Below are 18,419 nucleotides of genomic sequence, written 5' to 3' on the forward strand. Positions count from 1 at the left end.
ATGTTTTGGAAAATTACTATAGAATGTGTTTTTAGGGATGTTTCATATAACATAGCCAGGTGGCTTCAGTTTGCTCTACCATCGTTGGAAATACTGCCTGTCTTAGTCTCTTTGGGCAGCGAGAAGGCAATGGCACCCACTCCAGTACTCTTGCCTGGAAAATCCCATGGACGGAGGAGCCTGGTGGGCTGCAGTCCATGGGGTCGCTACGAGTTGGACACGACTGAGCGACTTCACTTTTTTCTTTTCACTTTCGTGCATTGGAGAAGGAAATGGCAACCCACTCCAGTGTTCTTGCCTGGAGAATCCCAGGGACGGAGGAGCCTGATGGGCTGCCGTCTATGGGGTCGCACAGAGTCGGACACGACTGAAGCGACTTAGCAGCAGCAGAATACTACAGATCAGATAGCTTACAGACAACAGAAATTTATTTCTTACCATTTTAGAGCATGGGAAGCCCAAGATCATGGCGCCAGCACTGTCAGATGAGAGCTGTCTTCCAGATTTACGACTTCTTATACCCGCATGTGATAGTGATAGAAGGGGTTCTGCAGGGTCTCTTTTGTAAACGCACTAATCCCACTCATGAGAACACCTCCCTCTTGACCTCATGACCTCACAGAGGTGCCCGTGCTAATCACATTACCTTTGGGGGTGAGTGATTCAACATATGAGTTTTGGTGGGGTGCACAAACATTCAGACCATAGCACTGCTCCACATGCCAAAGTAACCTAAGACAGCTAACGATTCTTACATGTTTATCCCATCAACGAAATTCCCTGCTCTCCACAGTACAGATTCCCAGGCAGCACCCTGAGGCAGGAGGGTTAGGGTGAGACATCAAAATCAATATTTTTAAAAACCTTCCCATTTGATACTTATTGTGGAGCCAGTTTTGGGCATAGCTATTTTAGACTTACAGTTTTCAAACTTTAGAGAACAGCCTGCTCTATTTGTAGAGAAGGCAATGGCACCCTACTCCAGTACTCTTGCCTGGAAAATCCCATGGATGGAGGAGCCTGGTAGGCTGCAGTCCATGGGGTCGCTAAGAGTTGGACACAACTGAGCGACTTCACTTTCAGTTTTCACTTTCATGCATTGGAGAAGGAAATGGCAACCCACTCCAGTGTTCTTGCCTGGAGAATCCCAGGGACGGGGGAGCCTGGTGGGCTGCCGTCTATGGGGTCGCACAGAGTCAGACACGACTGAAGTGACTTAGCAGCAGTAGCAGCTGCTCTATTTGTGAGAATTAAACATAGTAAGTGTGAGAAGACTTCACAGACAGAAAAGGAAAATTTTGCAATTGAATAATATGAATTCAGGTGTCAAATAACTTTTTGATTTTTTTCCTGTTTAATGAGGGTTTTGAGTGAGATTCAGCAATCTGTCACTGCATCCCTGTGAATCCTGTGTTGCCACCAAGCACCCTGAACTATGCCCATGTACTTGCTTTATGAAGTTTCGATTCTGCGGTTCAGACACCTCAAAGTTGCTAAGTGTCTGTATTCTTAGAGCTCTAAGAAACACCACACACACACACACAGAATTCTCATTATCCGTGATAGTTATGTTCTATAAAGTAACCACAGTCACTTGAATTTATGAATACTGGACCATTGCTTCCAGGGAATTACAGTAAGATTAGGTAACCAGTATTCTTGGGCTTCCCTTGTGGCTCAGCTGGTAAAGAATCCACCTGCAATGTGGGAGACCTGGCTTCGATCCAGGGTTGGGAAGATCCCTGGAGAAGGCAAAGGCTACCCACTCCAGTATTCTGGCCTGGAGAATTCCATGGACTGTATAGACCATGGGGAAGCAAAGAGTTGGACACAACTGAGCGACTTTAACTTTCACTTAAATTCCTGCAGGCTTCTAGTCACAGTATTCTCAACTGATCAATATATGACCTTGTTTCACTTGTGTTTCAGATTAAAGACACCTTATTTAATGCATTCTGTTAATTAATTAACACTGAACTCACAACCAACAGCACCAGAACTCACACCTGAAGGAAGTGTATCGATCCCGTGTGTTGCCAGGAGGTGCAACATAGCCTTCTTGTGCTTAGGAACCAGAGTGAAATCAACAAAGAACATGCGACAAATAGAATACATGTTTACAGGATGAGAGCTGAAGCGAGGAGTCACAGCCTGGCTCTGTACAACTTCAGCTGGGCAACTGAAATTCATATTGGGCAACTTTTAATTTTTTTGGCTTTGTACCTGCAGACATGCAGGAATGCCTCAAGAACTGATTTGGGGATTCAAATAAGTTTTAGTGAGTAGCCAAATTCATAAATGAGAATCTGATACACATACATACGTTGGCTATGTTATGTTTTTATGCATAATACTTTAGTAATTTATAGGCCGTGTGCATTTTTCATGACCATCTCAATGGTAAAGAAATTATTAATTTCACTTTATTGAGAGGAATTATTTTATTTTCTAATAAATCAACATTTACCTTATTATATTACATTACTAATGCCTATCTTAGTTCCTTGAGGTGCTTTACCAAGGTTATCAAAAAGTATTAATGAAAAAGAGGACATTCACAAAGCTTCAAACCCTTTGAAGAGCAAGCGGTGGAAGACAGAGACACAGATAACCCAGTTAGGAGACAGCAAAGTGTTTTCAGAAGCTCCAGAATGTTGAAATATATTCAAACAAAAGTGACAGTCCCAGAATGTAACAAGCCGGTGAAAAATACATGTCACAACTTGAGGCTTTCCTTACTGATCTGGTTTTGCAAATGAGAAAAGCAAGACTCAGGGAAGTTCATGGAGGCAGGCTGAGGAATATCATTAGGGATAGATCAAGAGCTGAAACCTGGGTCTGTCTCCCAGCCTGAAAATGTTTCCTCTAGAAAAGGCTACATTCTATCAGCGTCTCATTGCCTGTAACCAATAACCTATCCTCAAGGTACAGCAATCAGGTATACCAATTTTGAAGGCAAGACAAAAGGCTGGATTGGTAGTTTTCAAATGTGTAACTAAAGAAAAAATTCTTAGTCAAGAATTAATATCCAACAGACAAATCCACATGGATTTAATTTCTTTAACCATTACAAGCTAAAAGATACAAAGAAAATCTCTTTTGAATGGATAATTTCTGAAACTTAAAAGTCTGAAAATTTTTCTAAACACAGTCTTCTAAATAAAATTTAAAAAATTTTAGGATAATGTGAATCCCAGTGGTTGTCTCTATTGTAATGTACAGGGCTTTTCTTCTTCTTCTTCTTCATGAAAGCCTTTTCTATATTGAAATAGTTTTATGTAAGAAATGTCTCATCAAACATTACACTGTGAGGACATCTTTTCAGTGTGGAGAAAGTGATGAGGCGGTACAGCTGTGGCTTTTGAAGTTTTGTGGAAATGATAATTCTATGGCTTAAGCTCACCTTTTCCTGGGCACCCACTTCCAAGACTCCTGGATTTAGTTTCACTGACTCAGTAAGTTTAGAGACCAAGACCTGGGTCTCTGCTCTATTAAATGCAAGCTCCCCATGTGATTCCGAGATAAGGGCTCTTGAGACCCTTTCATGAGAAGGCTGGAGAGTGTGAGACTTAAAACAGCAAAACTATCTGTACTACAGGGATTTCAACAATAGAGACCTTCCTAATAGCTATGAGAGTTAATAACTCACTACCATTATTTAAATGCGCCTTGTTTACATCCAGTTTTGCTCCAGGATGCGAGCTGCTTTTTTGTCTCTCAGCTTTCCTTAACACAGCACTTCCGGCCTGTTCTTAAAGTCTTTATCACCTCTGTCACCGCAGCTATTAATCCTGAAGGAATCCGCACTCTGCAACTGTGTTGCTTAAACAGCATTTTTTTTTTCTTTACACTGTTATCACATTAAAAAATAGCAGTCAGCCCAAGATAAATCAAGTTCTTAATTACTCAGTTGCTTAACATACAGTCTATATATTAGAAATCACTTCAGGGAGAGAAATCACTTCAGGTCTACACCAGTAGGCCTAAAATGCCTTTCAGTGTTTTAGCGTATATATTAATTTCATAGATTTTTCTGCTCTCTCTCTTTACTCATTTCCCTGTGTTTCCTTACCTTGACAACTCTCTTTGCATTTGGTAAAGGATCATTTTCAAAAAAATTAAATCATGACTCTTACACAGATATAAAAAATAAAAGCTAAACACGCTTTGAAGATTCTATGTAATGTTTAGCTTACTAATAATGGATAAGATCCCCTGGAGAAGGCAGTGGCACCCACTCCAGTACCTTTGCCTGGAAAATCCCACGGACGGAGGAGCCAGGTAGGCCTCAGCTCATGGGGTCGCAAAGAGTCGGACACGACTGAGCGATTTCACTTTCCCTTTCACTTTACTAATGAGGGGGCTTCCCTGGTGGCTTGGCTGGTAAAGAATCTGCCTGCAATGCAGGAGACCTAGGTTCAGTCCCTGGGTTTGGAAGATCCCTTGGAGACGGGAACAGCTGCCCACTCCAGTATTCTGGCCTGGAGAATTCCATGGACTGTATAGTCCATGGGGTTGCAAAGAGGCGGACACGACTGAGCGACTTTCACTTTCACTTTACTAATGAGGAAACTGGTAAGATGTAATAGCCAGTTGTAAGAAGTTTCAAAGAACAGATGTATCTCTACATCGGTAATACTGAAATGACTGTGCCAGTGGAGGCAAAACCAGCTTCTTCCACAGCAGAGGAACCCAGACAGCCTCTAGCAGGTAGATTTGCCAGCCTGTAGACAGCAATTACTTGTTGTAAGGAAACAATGACTTTCCTGCTAAGCAAAACAAACAACAACAACAACAAAGTAAGTCTGTGTTAAAGGATGATTAAATATGTCTTACAAGTTAGAGATAGTGGACTTCTCTGGAGAAATTCAAAGCTTATCTCCTCCAGATTTATTTGCCTACCTTCTAAGAGTGATAAACACCTGAGGACTGCCCGCCTCCTCCTTGAAGAAGATTTGTTGCATTCCAGAGTCCTCTCTCACTCTTAGGAGGGGTGGAGGTGCGCCAGCCATCCTCTGTAAGCTCCAGGTCTCGTATTTTAGGGGTCCTTGTGTCATGGTGCAACTCTAGTGCGCACATAGAAGGCAAGATAACTTGTTAGCTTGCAAGTGGGAGGTCTCATACCCTTCACAGTTGCAGCCTTAGCATTATTTTGCAGTCGCATCAGATGTCTACTATTTCCAAAGTTCGAAAGCAGCTAAAAGGAGAATCACACAGATCGCCTGGAAGACTGTGCTCTAGTCTGGGCAGTGCTTTGGTTCTAGTCACTCATTTATTTATCCCTTCAGTAACTAGTGTCTTTCTCTGCACATTGTGCCCAGCCACGCACTAGAGGTGCTATGATTAGCGAGTTAGAATCCATCATTCTTCTAGTAGAGCTTACAGACCAGTGGGAAAACCCGATTTAATAAATCACAGAACACTGAATTACACATAGTGAAGTCTTTGTCTTTTATAGTTGTAATTTCTAAGCAGGTATTTGTAGAAACATTGGATACCATGATCATGTCCAAAAGAACAGTATGACAGTTTGCAGAGATTCCTCTGTTAGTAAAACACATGAGAAATGGAGGCTGGATGTTGGGCCCTCACGTCCATTGCCCAGAATCCACTGTGATGCTGTCATTCTCTCTCCTTTGCCCTGGACATCTTAATTGCTGATAAGTGCAGTGTCCGCATAGTTTCATCTTTGTAGCACCTTTTATTGAAAGTGAACTCGCTTGCAGAAACTATCATAATATGGAAATTTTAGAATTTCAAAAGGAGACATTTCTCTGAGCTGCCCTTTAGCAGCTGACATGCACTGTGGCCTTGGATTTCTTACAACACCTTAAGAGACCTTGAAAGAACATGATGTGTTCATCATGACCCAGAGGATGCTAAACGATAGGGAAGTCCCTCTAAGGATGACCTGAAAGGCAAAGAGACAAAGGCTTCAAGTAGATTTATTGTCCAGCTCTTTTGACAGCTACTCAGCCAGAGATGAGCTGCTTCACTCATGCCATTGATTCCCTACAAGAAAGGATGAATGGTTCTGCTGAATAATAAAAGCAGAGTCCAGCAGAGGCTAGGTTAACACATTTGCCCAGTTAATAATCTTAAATTTCTAATATCCAAGACTGTGTGGCTAAAATGATAGAATTTCAGACTTAATAGATTGCCTCCTATATTCTCCCCCCCCACCTTTTTTTTTTTAGAATTTGGAAATGGAGGCTCAGATTTCACCTGACTTACTTAAGGGTGCTGACCCATGCCAGATCCGCAAACTCGGGTCTCCTGGTGATCTTCTCGCTGTCCTGCTGTCTGGCCATCCATAATTAATTTCACTAGCTTGTATATCATGTCCTCTTTGAGGAAGACAATTTACTGATCAGGCTTTTCAGTCAGCTGAAATTCAAGGTGGAAATGAAAGCAATGGTTTTATTGCTATAAAAGGCTTTGGTTTCAGAGAAAAATTATGTTCCACTCATGGAAGAGAATATGGCTGTCAAATTTGCCTCGTGTCTCATTTATTTAACAGGCTTCTCCATTCAAAATTCTGATGACCAGGAGAGGGGTGGGAGTGGAATTCCTTGCTCTGATTGTGTTGATCCATGTGAATGTATTCGCTGAAAACAGGGGGGCTGGGTATCTCTACCGACTGTTTTCCTCCAATTTAGATTCTTCCTCTGTAATACCAAAGAGTTATGTGACTTAACGGCACATTTATAGCAGAGTTTTGACAACTTCCAATCTGTTTCTCACCTATTAAATCAGAGGCCTTTTGATTAATGTGTTCTTAGGCCTGCGTATATCATGGTAAATATAATATGAAGTTGATTGCTGGGAAAGTTGAAAGACAGATACAATATGTCTATCTTCTGTTACAACCCTTGTAGGGTTTTTATTTCATCTAAATAATTTTGGTAATCAGTGTGATGGAAATGTCTGCAGACATTCAGGACTCGCACATACACAGAGATGTTTTATTTTTCTTGTGAGTCAAGATGCTGATACTGTGCCACGTATTCAGAAGCATAACTTGCTATTGCACTGCATAACTGTGCGGGTCACATGGTACCTAAATGAATATTTCAAATTTGACTTTAAAAGAAATAGGTGTAATCTTGGTGTAATTTCCTAGCATCTGTCTCCTATGAATATGTAGTGATGTGTATGTGTTTGTGTAGGTAGATTAATCATATTACATATAGTTTTGTATCCTGCATTCCCCACTTTGATATTTTGTACATTTTCCCATATTATTTAAAAAAAGTGCTCTGAAGCTTGATTTAAAAAGGAAATAGATGTACACTTATAATTAAAAGTTGTCTGAAGGGAGGTATATGGGCCATAAAAAGTTGACTTTCTTTTTGCTGGCAGCATGGATGATTTCCAAGGATGGATAAATCATTGCTTATGTTATGTAATTTAAAATATTTTAAAGATTCAAAGATGCATTTTTTTCATACTGTAACATCTCTGAATTCAGGATGTATCAACAATCAGCAGTGTTTTACAGTTATAATAGGCAGCATTATTCTTTTCTTTCTTAAACAAAATTAATGATGCATCTTTTAAAAGTAGAATGTCAGATTTGATGAAATGTACAAAATTTAATAATCAGTTTTCTTAATATTTTTACCATGAATACTTTCTGGCTGAATTATATGAAAAAGTAGAATAAAAACACTGCAAATGCATGGCAATCATATAAACTTCAGGGAAAATAATCATTTTACTATAATTTTAAAATTTTAAGAATCCATTTGTATTGATTCTACCTCTCAGAGAGGTTTGATGACTAGAAAAATTTGACTCAGATAAAAGGTGATTTTGATTTTCTTTATTTATTTTAACTTTTGCAGACTAGTGATGGTCTCCTCTCTTTCTTCCCCCATTTCTGCATACAAGAAACTGCGTGGACCATCATACAGCACAATGGCTCTGATGTCACAAGAGTCCGAAATACCAACCCAGAGAACCCTTACACTGGGTTTTTCGAGTATGTGGCCAGCATGGAGCAACTCCAGGCCACCATTAACCGTGCAGAGCACTGTGAACAGGAGCTGACCTACTACTGCAAGAAGTCGCGGCTTGTAAGCAAGGAAGGTAAGTGAACTGGGGCATCCATCCCCCTACCCATGGGGTGCCTTACTGCATCAGCTCCTGCAGAGTTTAATTGTGCCAAGGTGCTGGCAAAGAGCTACCCAGGGCGTGTGCTCCCCAAGTGTTTAGCAAGCCTGTCACAGTCGGGAAGTCACGGAGATGCTGTTGCCTGAAGAAAAGAACAAGGTCAGCTGACACTGAGCTTTGTTCAAAGCCTTGATTGTCTCTGGCGTCTCTCTCTGGCTTCAGTTGGAGGGCTGCACAGAAAGGGCTTCCTCCTTACACTCGGTGAATGCTCAGTGTCGGTCCCTTGTAAAGGGCAACTGACACATTCAGTTTGTTTTTATCATGGGAAAGAGCTAATAAAAATATGACTCCGTTTTCTGAAAGTGACTCTTCCGTGTGACTCTTTCACGGATTGTTGACAAGTTACCCTCTGGGTATAGCTGAAAATTAGAGCAGGCTGCTGGAAACATGGCTTTTTTTTTTCCCAGTAGCTCAAATAGGAATCAGAAAACCATGTTTAACTCTTTCTCTTATTCTACCTTTAATAATCAGTTTCTGCTCCTAAATTCTGATTCTAGTTTGTGTTTTCTCCCTTTAGAACGTCTCATTATGTGAGACTGTCTGGAGTTCCACCAGGTCTGCCTCCATGTAGGCTTTAATGACCGGATACATGAAGCTATTGCAAGACCTTTCCTACTGGCCTCTCAACTGGCCATCAGTCCTTATCTCCTACCCACCCAATGTAGCATCCACATGATTAATCTGTGTAAAGAAAATTAACCTTTAAGAAACACTGCTTCCATCAGGACCCTGTACTGTTTAAGAAGCTCTGATGTCCTCCTCGATCCTCTGTCCAATACAGACTCTTCTGTCTAGATACCTCCATGCCACCAGGTGGAGGGTGGGATAACACATACAAAGTGAAATTGAAGTGAGCTTCCCTTGTGGCTCAGACAGTAAAGCGTCTGCCTGCAATGTGGGAGACCCAGGTTTGATCCCTGGGTTGGGAAGATCCCCTGGAGAAGGAAATGGCAACCCACTCCAGTGCTCTTGCCTGGAAAATTCCATGGACTGAGGAGCCTGGTGGGCTACAGTCCATGTGGTAGCAAAGCGTCAGACACGACTGAGCAACTTCACTTCACTCACCTCTCTTTCCAGCTCTCCAGTGCATCATGCTTACAGTGATCCTACCAGTTTAGTATGAGACTGATGGTTCATTGTTAGTGAATATCTATCTTGGAATCTATAAAAATAGATAAGCAAGTATGGAAGTGTAGTCTAAGAGGAAAATTGAAACTCACTCAGTCGTGTCCGACTCTTTGTGACCCCATGAAGAAAGGATACTGAAGAGGGTAGCATTTTCCTTCTCCAGGGGATCTTTCCAACCCAGGAATTGAACCCAGGTCTCCCGCATTGCAGGCAGATTCTTTACCAGCTGAGCCACAAGGGAAACCCTTCTAAGAGGAAAGAGAACATAAATACAGAAGGGTAAATGAATGTGATGAAACAAAATGGAACTAAGTTGCTTGACTAGAGAAGAAAGAAAAGGAAAGGCAATGGTCAGAGTCACAAATGAGTCAAACTCTAAAAGAACCAGAAAACAAAATCCCCAAGGATGCTAGTGAGCGAGCCGAGCCCCACACGATGACGAGGGGATGGCAGTGACTGTGAAGGCGTTTCCTGCATCAGGGCTGGTGGCGCCGCACATCTTGCTCTTGAGGCTCCCCAGGTGTTTCAGCCAGGCTTGGGAGCCACTGGCAAAGAGAATAGTAAACTCTAGAAGGCTCTAGAACCGGGGTTGGGGGTATCCATTGAATACACAGATTTTCTTCAGATCCATGACCCTAGAATCCATATAGAATGGATTTGAGGTGGAAAAGAGGGAACAGTTTGGATTTTGAGGTTGTAATAAGGAATGTATGGGAAAGATCAGGAAGGTGGTGTGAGACAAGTTAAATTTACAGTTTCAAATCTTGAAACTATAACAGCGTCAAGCAATAATGGTGCTGTGATTGTGGATGAATAAAGTGGAGATGTTTATGAAAATGTTTCCAGCGAGATATGGGTCCTCCAGCTCGGCACACTGCAAGGGTGGTCAGTGGGAATACTCAAGCCATTTGGAATTTTATTCATAACTATGGGAGTAGAAGTGATCCACCGTCATTCCTGATATTTCATCATTTTAATTTCAACTTTAAAATTTTCTCATGCTTTTCTTAATTCTTTCTTATATAAATTCTTTAGGACACTTCAATAAGACTAAGGAAATCAGAGGTATTTGGTATCCTTAAAATATTCAGTGGTTTCTACTTCCTAGGGAAGATAGCAAATTTAGATGTGAAAATACTATTCAGTATTTAAGAATAATGATTTATTTTTTAAAAATCTATAACCACATAATGTTTTAAGCAGTATGTCGAAATAGATCTAGTAAATGTTTCAAGTAGGTTTTGCCTTCAGTTGATGAGTTAATCATGCAGTTAAAGAGAATGAAGATTGTTGATATTGAGTAGTATGTTAACATTAGCCTCCAACAGCTCCTTGATTTCTTGGCACGGTGCACAGGAATGTATAGTAATGCTGAGTGAGAACTTACCTGCATTAGCACAGATCCAATGTAATAGTAAGATTTATGAGCATTGGCATTTGTAAGTAAGGGAGAAATTAGTAAAAGTAAGGCTAGTGGCCACAACTTGAAAGGTTTGAAAGTCAGTGGAAAGATGATCGCACACCTTTGAGGAGCTGACTGATTTGATGTTGCCTTCGTCTCACACCCTGACTCTCCAGTGACTGCGATTTTTCCCCTCTAACTCGTTTTTCCCCTAAGACAGATTTCCTGCAAACCATATCTAAATGTTCCGTCTATTCCTTGCTCTAGCTTCTTGGCATCATTTTAGTCTTAGCTCTGTGAAGGAGCTGGTAACTGAACATTCATCATAGAAAGAAATGCATTTGGTTGAGGGAAACTTTGTTTTTGAGTGTCGTATTTGCTTTGGGCATAAAGATCTTTCAGTGTTATTTCTGTAGTCTCTGAAGAAGTAGCCAAGCCAGTAAACAGAAGAAAAAATATGTACTTTCGAATATATCTTGAATCATAGCGAGGGAATGCCATACCATGCCTAAACAGCTAGTTTATCTTTAGTCGATAAGTATATTGAGATAAATCACTGACTTTACACAGCATTTCATAATGTTCTAGTAGGCATATTATGTTCTCAAATCAATTTTGTTTCTCATATGTTAATTACTGTGGATTATAATTTGATGCCTAGTTGTTTCAAAAAATTATTTTTAAAGAAATGGCGTGTGTGAACTCTCAATACATTTTTTTTATATTATGCCTGAATTAAATAGAAACTGCTGGTTTCTTTCCTACTCAAAGAAAAATATATCAATAATTTAAGCTTAAATAATGAAATATTTTTTTAAAAAAGCTTTCTTAAGGAAATACCATCAGTTATGAAGTTTGGAATATGACTACATCAAACCAGTCTTTCCTCCTTTCATTCTTTTTAATGATTTGGGAAAGAAGGGAATTATACTGGGATGGAAGGTCACGGGTTACAAAGCAGATGTCGTTTTTCTCACCTTTATTTTTCAGATGGAGCCCCTCTGAGCTGGTGGGTTGGAAGAACCAACGAAACACAAACTTACTGGGGAGGTTCTTTGCCTGATCCTCAAAAATGTACTTGTGGATTGGAGGGGAACTGCGTTGATTCTCAGTATTACTGCAACTGTGACGCTGACCGGAATGAATGGTGATTTTTATGACTTCCTTATGCAAGATCAAGTTTATTATTAATTTTTTAAAATAAGTCACTGCCACATATATAAGTAGGTAGATGCTGAACAACTTAGTACAGTGAAGAAATTAGATAAAGATATGTTTTGATGAAATGTATTGCAACTAATCTGATTTCTAGATGGGAAGATCATGAACTTTTTATTTGAATTTTGTGGTAATAGAGCATGAGGCATGCACCTTTTATTTTTGTAATATGATGAAACAGAAGCATCTGTTTCGTGCTTGCTTTTCATTTTGAGTCAATTATCATTATCTTTGAAATTAAGTATAATTAAGAATTATATTCTCAAAACATAGTTACATAAATATATTAAAATTTACATAAATTATATTTAAATAAATATATTTAATACTAACATATCTCTTCAAATATGTTAATCTCTTCTCTTTAAATATGTAAGCCTAGACTTTCCCACAATTACTTAAACATGTAGCTCTTTTATTTTCTTAAAGGATGCATTATACTATGAAAAACTGATATTCTGTTAATCATATTTTGAAAAGGAAATCTATAATATTTAGATTTTATATTGAGCTTGAAATGCTTTATTTATTCATTTGACATTACATTTATTCATTTGAAAAATATCAAAGACTGTGTTATATCAAAAAGCAGATTATTTTATGCCTTTAAAGGAGGCATCTGTATGCAGTCATTATTGTACTTTTATTGTTATGTGTTCATCATGAAGAACATTGTCTCTCTTACTTAAAGTCTGGTTTTTCAAATTTTCTATTTTTGGAAGATACTTTTTTCTTCTTGCTGCTTTCACACACACATACACACACACACATACACAAATGCCCACAGTGTGTTTTAAAATGTGAATAAATTTTTTTTAAATTAATCTAATCACCAGTAGGCTTCCCTCCAGGTGGCTCACTGGTAAAGAATCTACCTGCCAACGCAGGAGATGCGGGGTCAGTCCTGGGGTCAGGAAGAGTGCTTGGAGAAGCAAATGGCAGCCCACTCCAGTGTTCTTGCCTGGGAAAGCCCATGGACAGAGGAGCCTGGCAGCTACAGTCCATGGGGTCACTAAAGAATCAGACATGACGTGGCAACTAAACAACAACATCAGTCACCAATAACTCTATCTCTGCATGACATTTTATTCATTAAAAATAAGATTTAAAAATAAGATTTTGAAACTTTTCATATTAAATTCCGCTTATGCTAACGTAGTTTGTGTAGAACTAACCTAACCCCAGATAACATTTATAATCCCAGGAAAACTATTTATTACAAACACCTACTTGAAGCAAGGAGAGATAAGAAAGCCTTCCTTAGCCATCAATGCAGAGAAATAGAGGAAACAATAGAATAGGAAAGGCTAGTGATCTCTTCAAGAAGATTAGAGATACCAAGGAATATTTGATGCAAAGATGGGCTCAATAAAGGACAGAAATGGTATGGACCTAAAGGAAGCAGAGATATTAAAAAGAGGTGGCAAGAATACACAGAAGAACTGTACAAAAAAGATTTTTGTGACTCAGATAATCACGATGGTGTGATCACTCACCTAGGGCTGGACATCCTGGAACGTGAGGTCAAGTGGGCCTGAGGAAGCATCACTACAAACAAAGCTAGTGGAGGTGATGGAATTCCAGTTGAGCTATTTCAAATCCTGAAAGATGATGCTGTGAAAGTGCTACACTCAATATGTCAGTAAATTTGGAAAACTAAGCAGTGGCCATGGGACTGGAAAAGGTCAGTTTTCATTCCAATCCCAAAGAAAGGCAATGCCAAAAAATGCTCAAACTACCACACAATTGCACTCATCTCACATGCTAGTAAAGTAATGCTCAAAATTCTCCAAGCCAGGCTTCAGCAATACATGAACTGTGAACTTCCAAATGTTCAATCTGGTTTTAGAAAAGGCAGAGGAACCAGAGATCAAATTGCTAACATCCACTGGATCATTGAAAAAGCAAGAGAGTTCCAGAAAAACATCTATTTCTGCTTTATTGACTATGCCAAAGCCTTTGACTGTGTGGATCACAATAAACTGGAAAGTTCTGAAAGAGATGGGAATACCAGACCACCTGACCTGCCTCTTGAGAAACCAGTATGCAGGTCAGGAGGCAATAGTTAGAACTGGACATGGAAGAACAGACTGGTTCCAAATAGGAAAAGGAGTCCATCAAGGCTGTATATTATCACCCTACTTATTTAACTTCTATGCAGAGTACATCATGAGAAACACTGGGCTGGAAGAAGCGCAAGCTAGAATCAAGATTGCTGGGAGAAATATCAATAACCTCAGATATGCAGATGACACCATCTTTATGGCAGAAAGTGAAGAGGAACTAAAAAGCCTCTTGATGAAAGTGAAAGAGGAGAGTGAAAAAGTTGGTTTAAAACTCAACATTTAGAAAACTAAGATCATGGCATCCAGTCCCATCACTTCATGGCAAATAGATGGGGAAACAGTGGAAACAGTGGCTGACTTTATTTTTTGGGGCTGAAAAATCACTGTAGATGGTGATTGCAGGCATGAAATTAAAAGACGCTTACTCCTTGGAAGGAAAGTTATGACCAACCTAGATAGCATGTTCAAAAGCAGAGATATTACTTTGCCAACGAAGGTCCATCTAGTCAAGGCTATGGTTTTTCCAGTGGTCATGTATGGATGTGAGAGTTGGACTATAAAGAAAGCTGAGCACAGAAGAATTGAAGCTTTTGAACTGTGGTGTTGGAGAAGACTCTTGAGAGTCCCTTGGACTGGAAAGAGATCAACCAGTCCATCATAAAGGAGATCAGTCCTGAGTGTGTACTGGAAGGACTGATATTGAAACTGAAACTCCAATACTTTGGCCACCTGATGCGAAGAGCTGACTCATTTGAAAAGACCCTGGTGCTGGGAAAGATTGAGGGCAGGAGAAGAAGGGGACGACAGAGGATGAGAATGTTGGATGGCATCACTGACTCAATAAACATGAGTTTGGGTAAACTCTGGGAGTTGGTGATGGACAGGTAGGCCTAGCATGCTACAGTTCAGTTCAGTTCAGTTCAGTCGCTCAGTCGTGTCTGACTCTTTGCCACCCCGTGAATCGTGTGCTACAGTTCATGGGGTCACAAAGAGTCAGATAGGACTGAGTGACTGAACTGAACTGAACTGAACTTGAAGCAAGTGGAAAATAACCAAATGTAGGCAGAAACTCCCAGGGTTGTGAGCCTTCAGCCCTTCAAAGAAGGGAGTATCCGTGGATGAGATTTATGTTTAGATGCCTTTTCTCTGAAACTACTCACCAGATCACCTGCCACAGGGTGGCTAGAACTCAAAGAGATTACTAGAGTCTGGGTGCGGGGTGGGGGTGGGGGGCGGCTACAGGTATCAGAGGAAGATTCAAAGCAACCAGAATGCCTGGAAATGGATTTCTGGACATTTCGGAATGGAGAAAACCACTTGAGAGGAGACCACTGTATCAGCTCCTCTAGAACCCTGACCTCTGAGCTGCACGTGCACAGGGGCGATTTCTAGGAACCAAGCAGAGAGATGCAGTTGGACCACTGATCCCGCGATACAGGGACTTCAGCAGCAACCACCAGAGAGACCAGATTGGGAGTGTGAGTCTCCTTGGCTGACTTGGGCTTTGTAAAGCCCTAGAAATAGAAATGACAGAAGGTCCAGGACTTTACAGCAAAGACTATGTCCCCAAACTGAGTATGATTGAAAACTACCAGTGAAACTGACCCAGGCCCACCCCGATGAAGTAAAAACAAGCCTCCAGCGTTTATTGTGATAAGGTTGTGATTTAACTGTTTGTGAAAACAAAAACCTAGCCTTCTGAGAAGGAAAGCAGATTCTAGAATCTACAGTGTATCACCCATAAAATCCAAAATATTATAGCAATGGTTGCTTACTCAAAAAAAAAAAAAATAGCAAACTTTGATCCAAAGTCAAGAAAATAAAAGTTCTAGCAGAAACAGGTGCTGGGTCACTGGTGTCTTATTAGCAGGCAAACATATTAAATCAACTCTTAAAAAAATGTATAAAAAATTAAAGGTAAAAATAATCACAAAGGAACCAAGGGTATTCTAAGCAGATAAATGAGAACTTTATTAAAGAAGCAAATGTACATTTTAGAACAGAAAAATACAACATCTGAAGTTAAATATTCACTGCATAGATTTCAACTCTTATGGGGGTTAGCAAAAGAAATCTTCAGTAAACCTGAAGACAGATCAGTATAAATCATTCAATCTGAAGAATGCAGGAAAAAAAAAATTGAAAGAAAAATTGACAGACCCTTTGTGGCTTGTGGGAAAATATCTATGATTTAACAGGCAAGAAATTGGAGTCCCAGAGCAGCAGGAAATAAAATGAGGCAAAAGTATATATCGTTTGATGAAACCATGGCTGAAAATCTCTCAAATTTGCTTAATAAACATCTCTGGAAGCAAGCCCCCGAGATGGCCCCCAGTTATCCACACTGCCTGTTATTCACACCACTGTGTAATTTCCTTCTCTTGTGTGTTGCATGGACCTTGTGACTTGCTTTTAAAGAATAGTATATGGTAAAATGATGAGATGTCACTTCAGAGACTGAGTTACAAAAGACCATGACTTCTAACATGCTTGAAATTCACTCTCTGCATCTTCCAGCCTTCTTGTTTGATACAGCAGCCTGCCATGTTGTGAGCTGTTGTGGACAAAGATTCGAGGGTCACCCTCAACCAGCAGCTGGTGAATACCCAAGGCTTTCAGTTCAGTGCCCAGCAAGTAGTAGAATACTGCCAGTAGCCACAGGAGTGAGCCTTCCCCACCCGAGCACTGAGTTGACTTCAGTCCCTGCCAACACTTTGAGTGTAGCCTTGAGATGCTGAACCAGAGGGTCATAAAGCAGAAGAATCACAGATTATATAAAAGGTCTTAAGTCACCACTTTGTTTGGGGGGATAATTTGCTATGCATTAGTATCAACAGATAACTAATACAACTTCAATGATGTTTTGAAAGGAGCCAGTTTGGGTGAATCTGGTGGAACACCTTCCACACAGGGTAATCAGGATGCAAATGAAGGTGACCTCACATCAGAAGACAATGAAATGACACCTTTTGTGGGGAAAGAGAAGGCAGTATCGACCCAGACTTTGACAGAGGACAAAAATACATTTCACAAATGAAAGTAAAATAAAGTCCTGTTCAGATTAAACAAATGCAGAGAGAATTTGTTGTCAGCAGAACTGTACCATAAGAAATAGTGATGGAAATTCTTCAGGCTAAACAGACCGTTTAAAATAGATCTTCAGGCAGGAATGAAGGGCACTGGGAATCATGAATATGTCAGTAAATGGAAAAAGCAGTGTTTAAATTTTTCTCTTGATTAAATAAATTAAAATTCACTATTTAATTGTATTATAAAGCTTGTAGCATCTGGATTTAAAATATATTGCAACTATGGCATAAAGAACAGGTGTTTGTGTAGGAAGGGTGTTAAAAATTATCCCATAGTAAGCTTATGACATTTTAAGTAATACAACATAAAATCTAAGTAGACTGTGATGAATTAAGGATGCATCTTATAATCCATGAAGCAAATATTAAAATAAAATAAGCAGATATATAGCTAAAGAGTGAGTGAAAAAATAAAATTGAATACCAAAAGAAATATGGAGTAAACCAAGAGGAGGCATGAAGAGGGGAGCAGAAATACAAGATGTCCTGTGGGAGGAAAAATAAGAAATAAATACCAAAACGATAGATCTAAAAACCCACTATCAATCATTACATTAAATGGCAATGGATTAACCATCTCATTTAAAAGGCAAAAAGTGGCCAACAGAACTTAAAAGCACCAGCTATATTCGGACTGCAAGGAACGCTAAAACGCTGCCCTGTTTTTTCATCCTCAGATGAGCCCTTTGCTCCCGACCCTTTTATGGGTCCCCATTCAGCTCAGGACATCTTGGCTTTGAAATGTAATAAGGACTGTTGTTTCCTTTCTAACTCTGTTAATCATAATAGTTTAAGAACCTTGTTGTTGTTACTGTCTTTCAGGACCAATGACACTGGGTTCCTCTCCTACAAGGAGCATCTGCCGGTGACCAGGATTGTGATCACAGACACTGGCCGGCCGCACTCAGAAGCAGCGTATAAACTGGGGCCTCTGCTGTGCCGCGGAGACAGTAAGTGATGGCGACGCGCCCTCAGCGTGTCTGAGCAAAGCGATGTCACCTAAGAGCCGTGTTGCTACATAATAATCAGTCAGACTTCTCTTTTGAAAACCCATAAGCAGTGTCTGAAATCGTCCCCCTAGTCAGTCAACAAAGTGCCCCTATAGGATGTAAAGCCCTAGAACAAATGCCGTGACAGCGGGCCTTGTTAAGATTCCAAGAGAAAGAAACCACAAAGCATCTCTGTTTGGTTCGTAAATTCATTCCATCCTTCCTCAGTGTCTGCATGCCATTATCCATATAGGAACACCTCAGTGCTGCATAACATTATTAAGGATGTATGGTGAGTTTTCTACTGTTGGGCCTGGGGTGAAATTAGAACATCAGTAGAATCAAAGTCAGT

The 18,419-nt window shown here is 40.1% G+C and overlaps 1 protein-coding gene across 1 annotated transcript in view; it reads left to right on the forward strand.

Annotated features, from left to right (window-relative positions):
• The window catches only part of CNTNAP4 (contactin associated protein family member 4), a 285,905-nt gene that overhangs the window by 206,743 nt on the left and 60,743 nt on the right, over positions 1-18,419 (forward strand). The window contains exons 13-15 of the mRNA XM_086349985.1: positions 7,894-8,091; positions 11,696-11,852; positions 17,901-18,028. Of these exons, the coding sequence (XP_086206111.1) occupies positions 7,894-8,091; positions 11,696-11,852; positions 17,901-18,028 (483 nt within the window). The remainder of the gene's footprint in view (positions 1-7,893; positions 8,092-11,695; positions 11,853-17,900; positions 18,029-18,419) is intronic.

The sequence above is a fragment of the Bos grunniens genome, chromosome 18 (genome assembly GCF_055505025.1).
Source record: "Bos grunniens cultivar Pamir isolate PY7600 chromosome 18, Bosgru_T2T1.0, whole genome shotgun sequence".
In the NCBI taxonomy this organism is placed as follows: domain Eukaryota; kingdom Metazoa; phylum Chordata; class Mammalia; order Artiodactyla; family Bovidae; genus Bos; species Bos grunniens.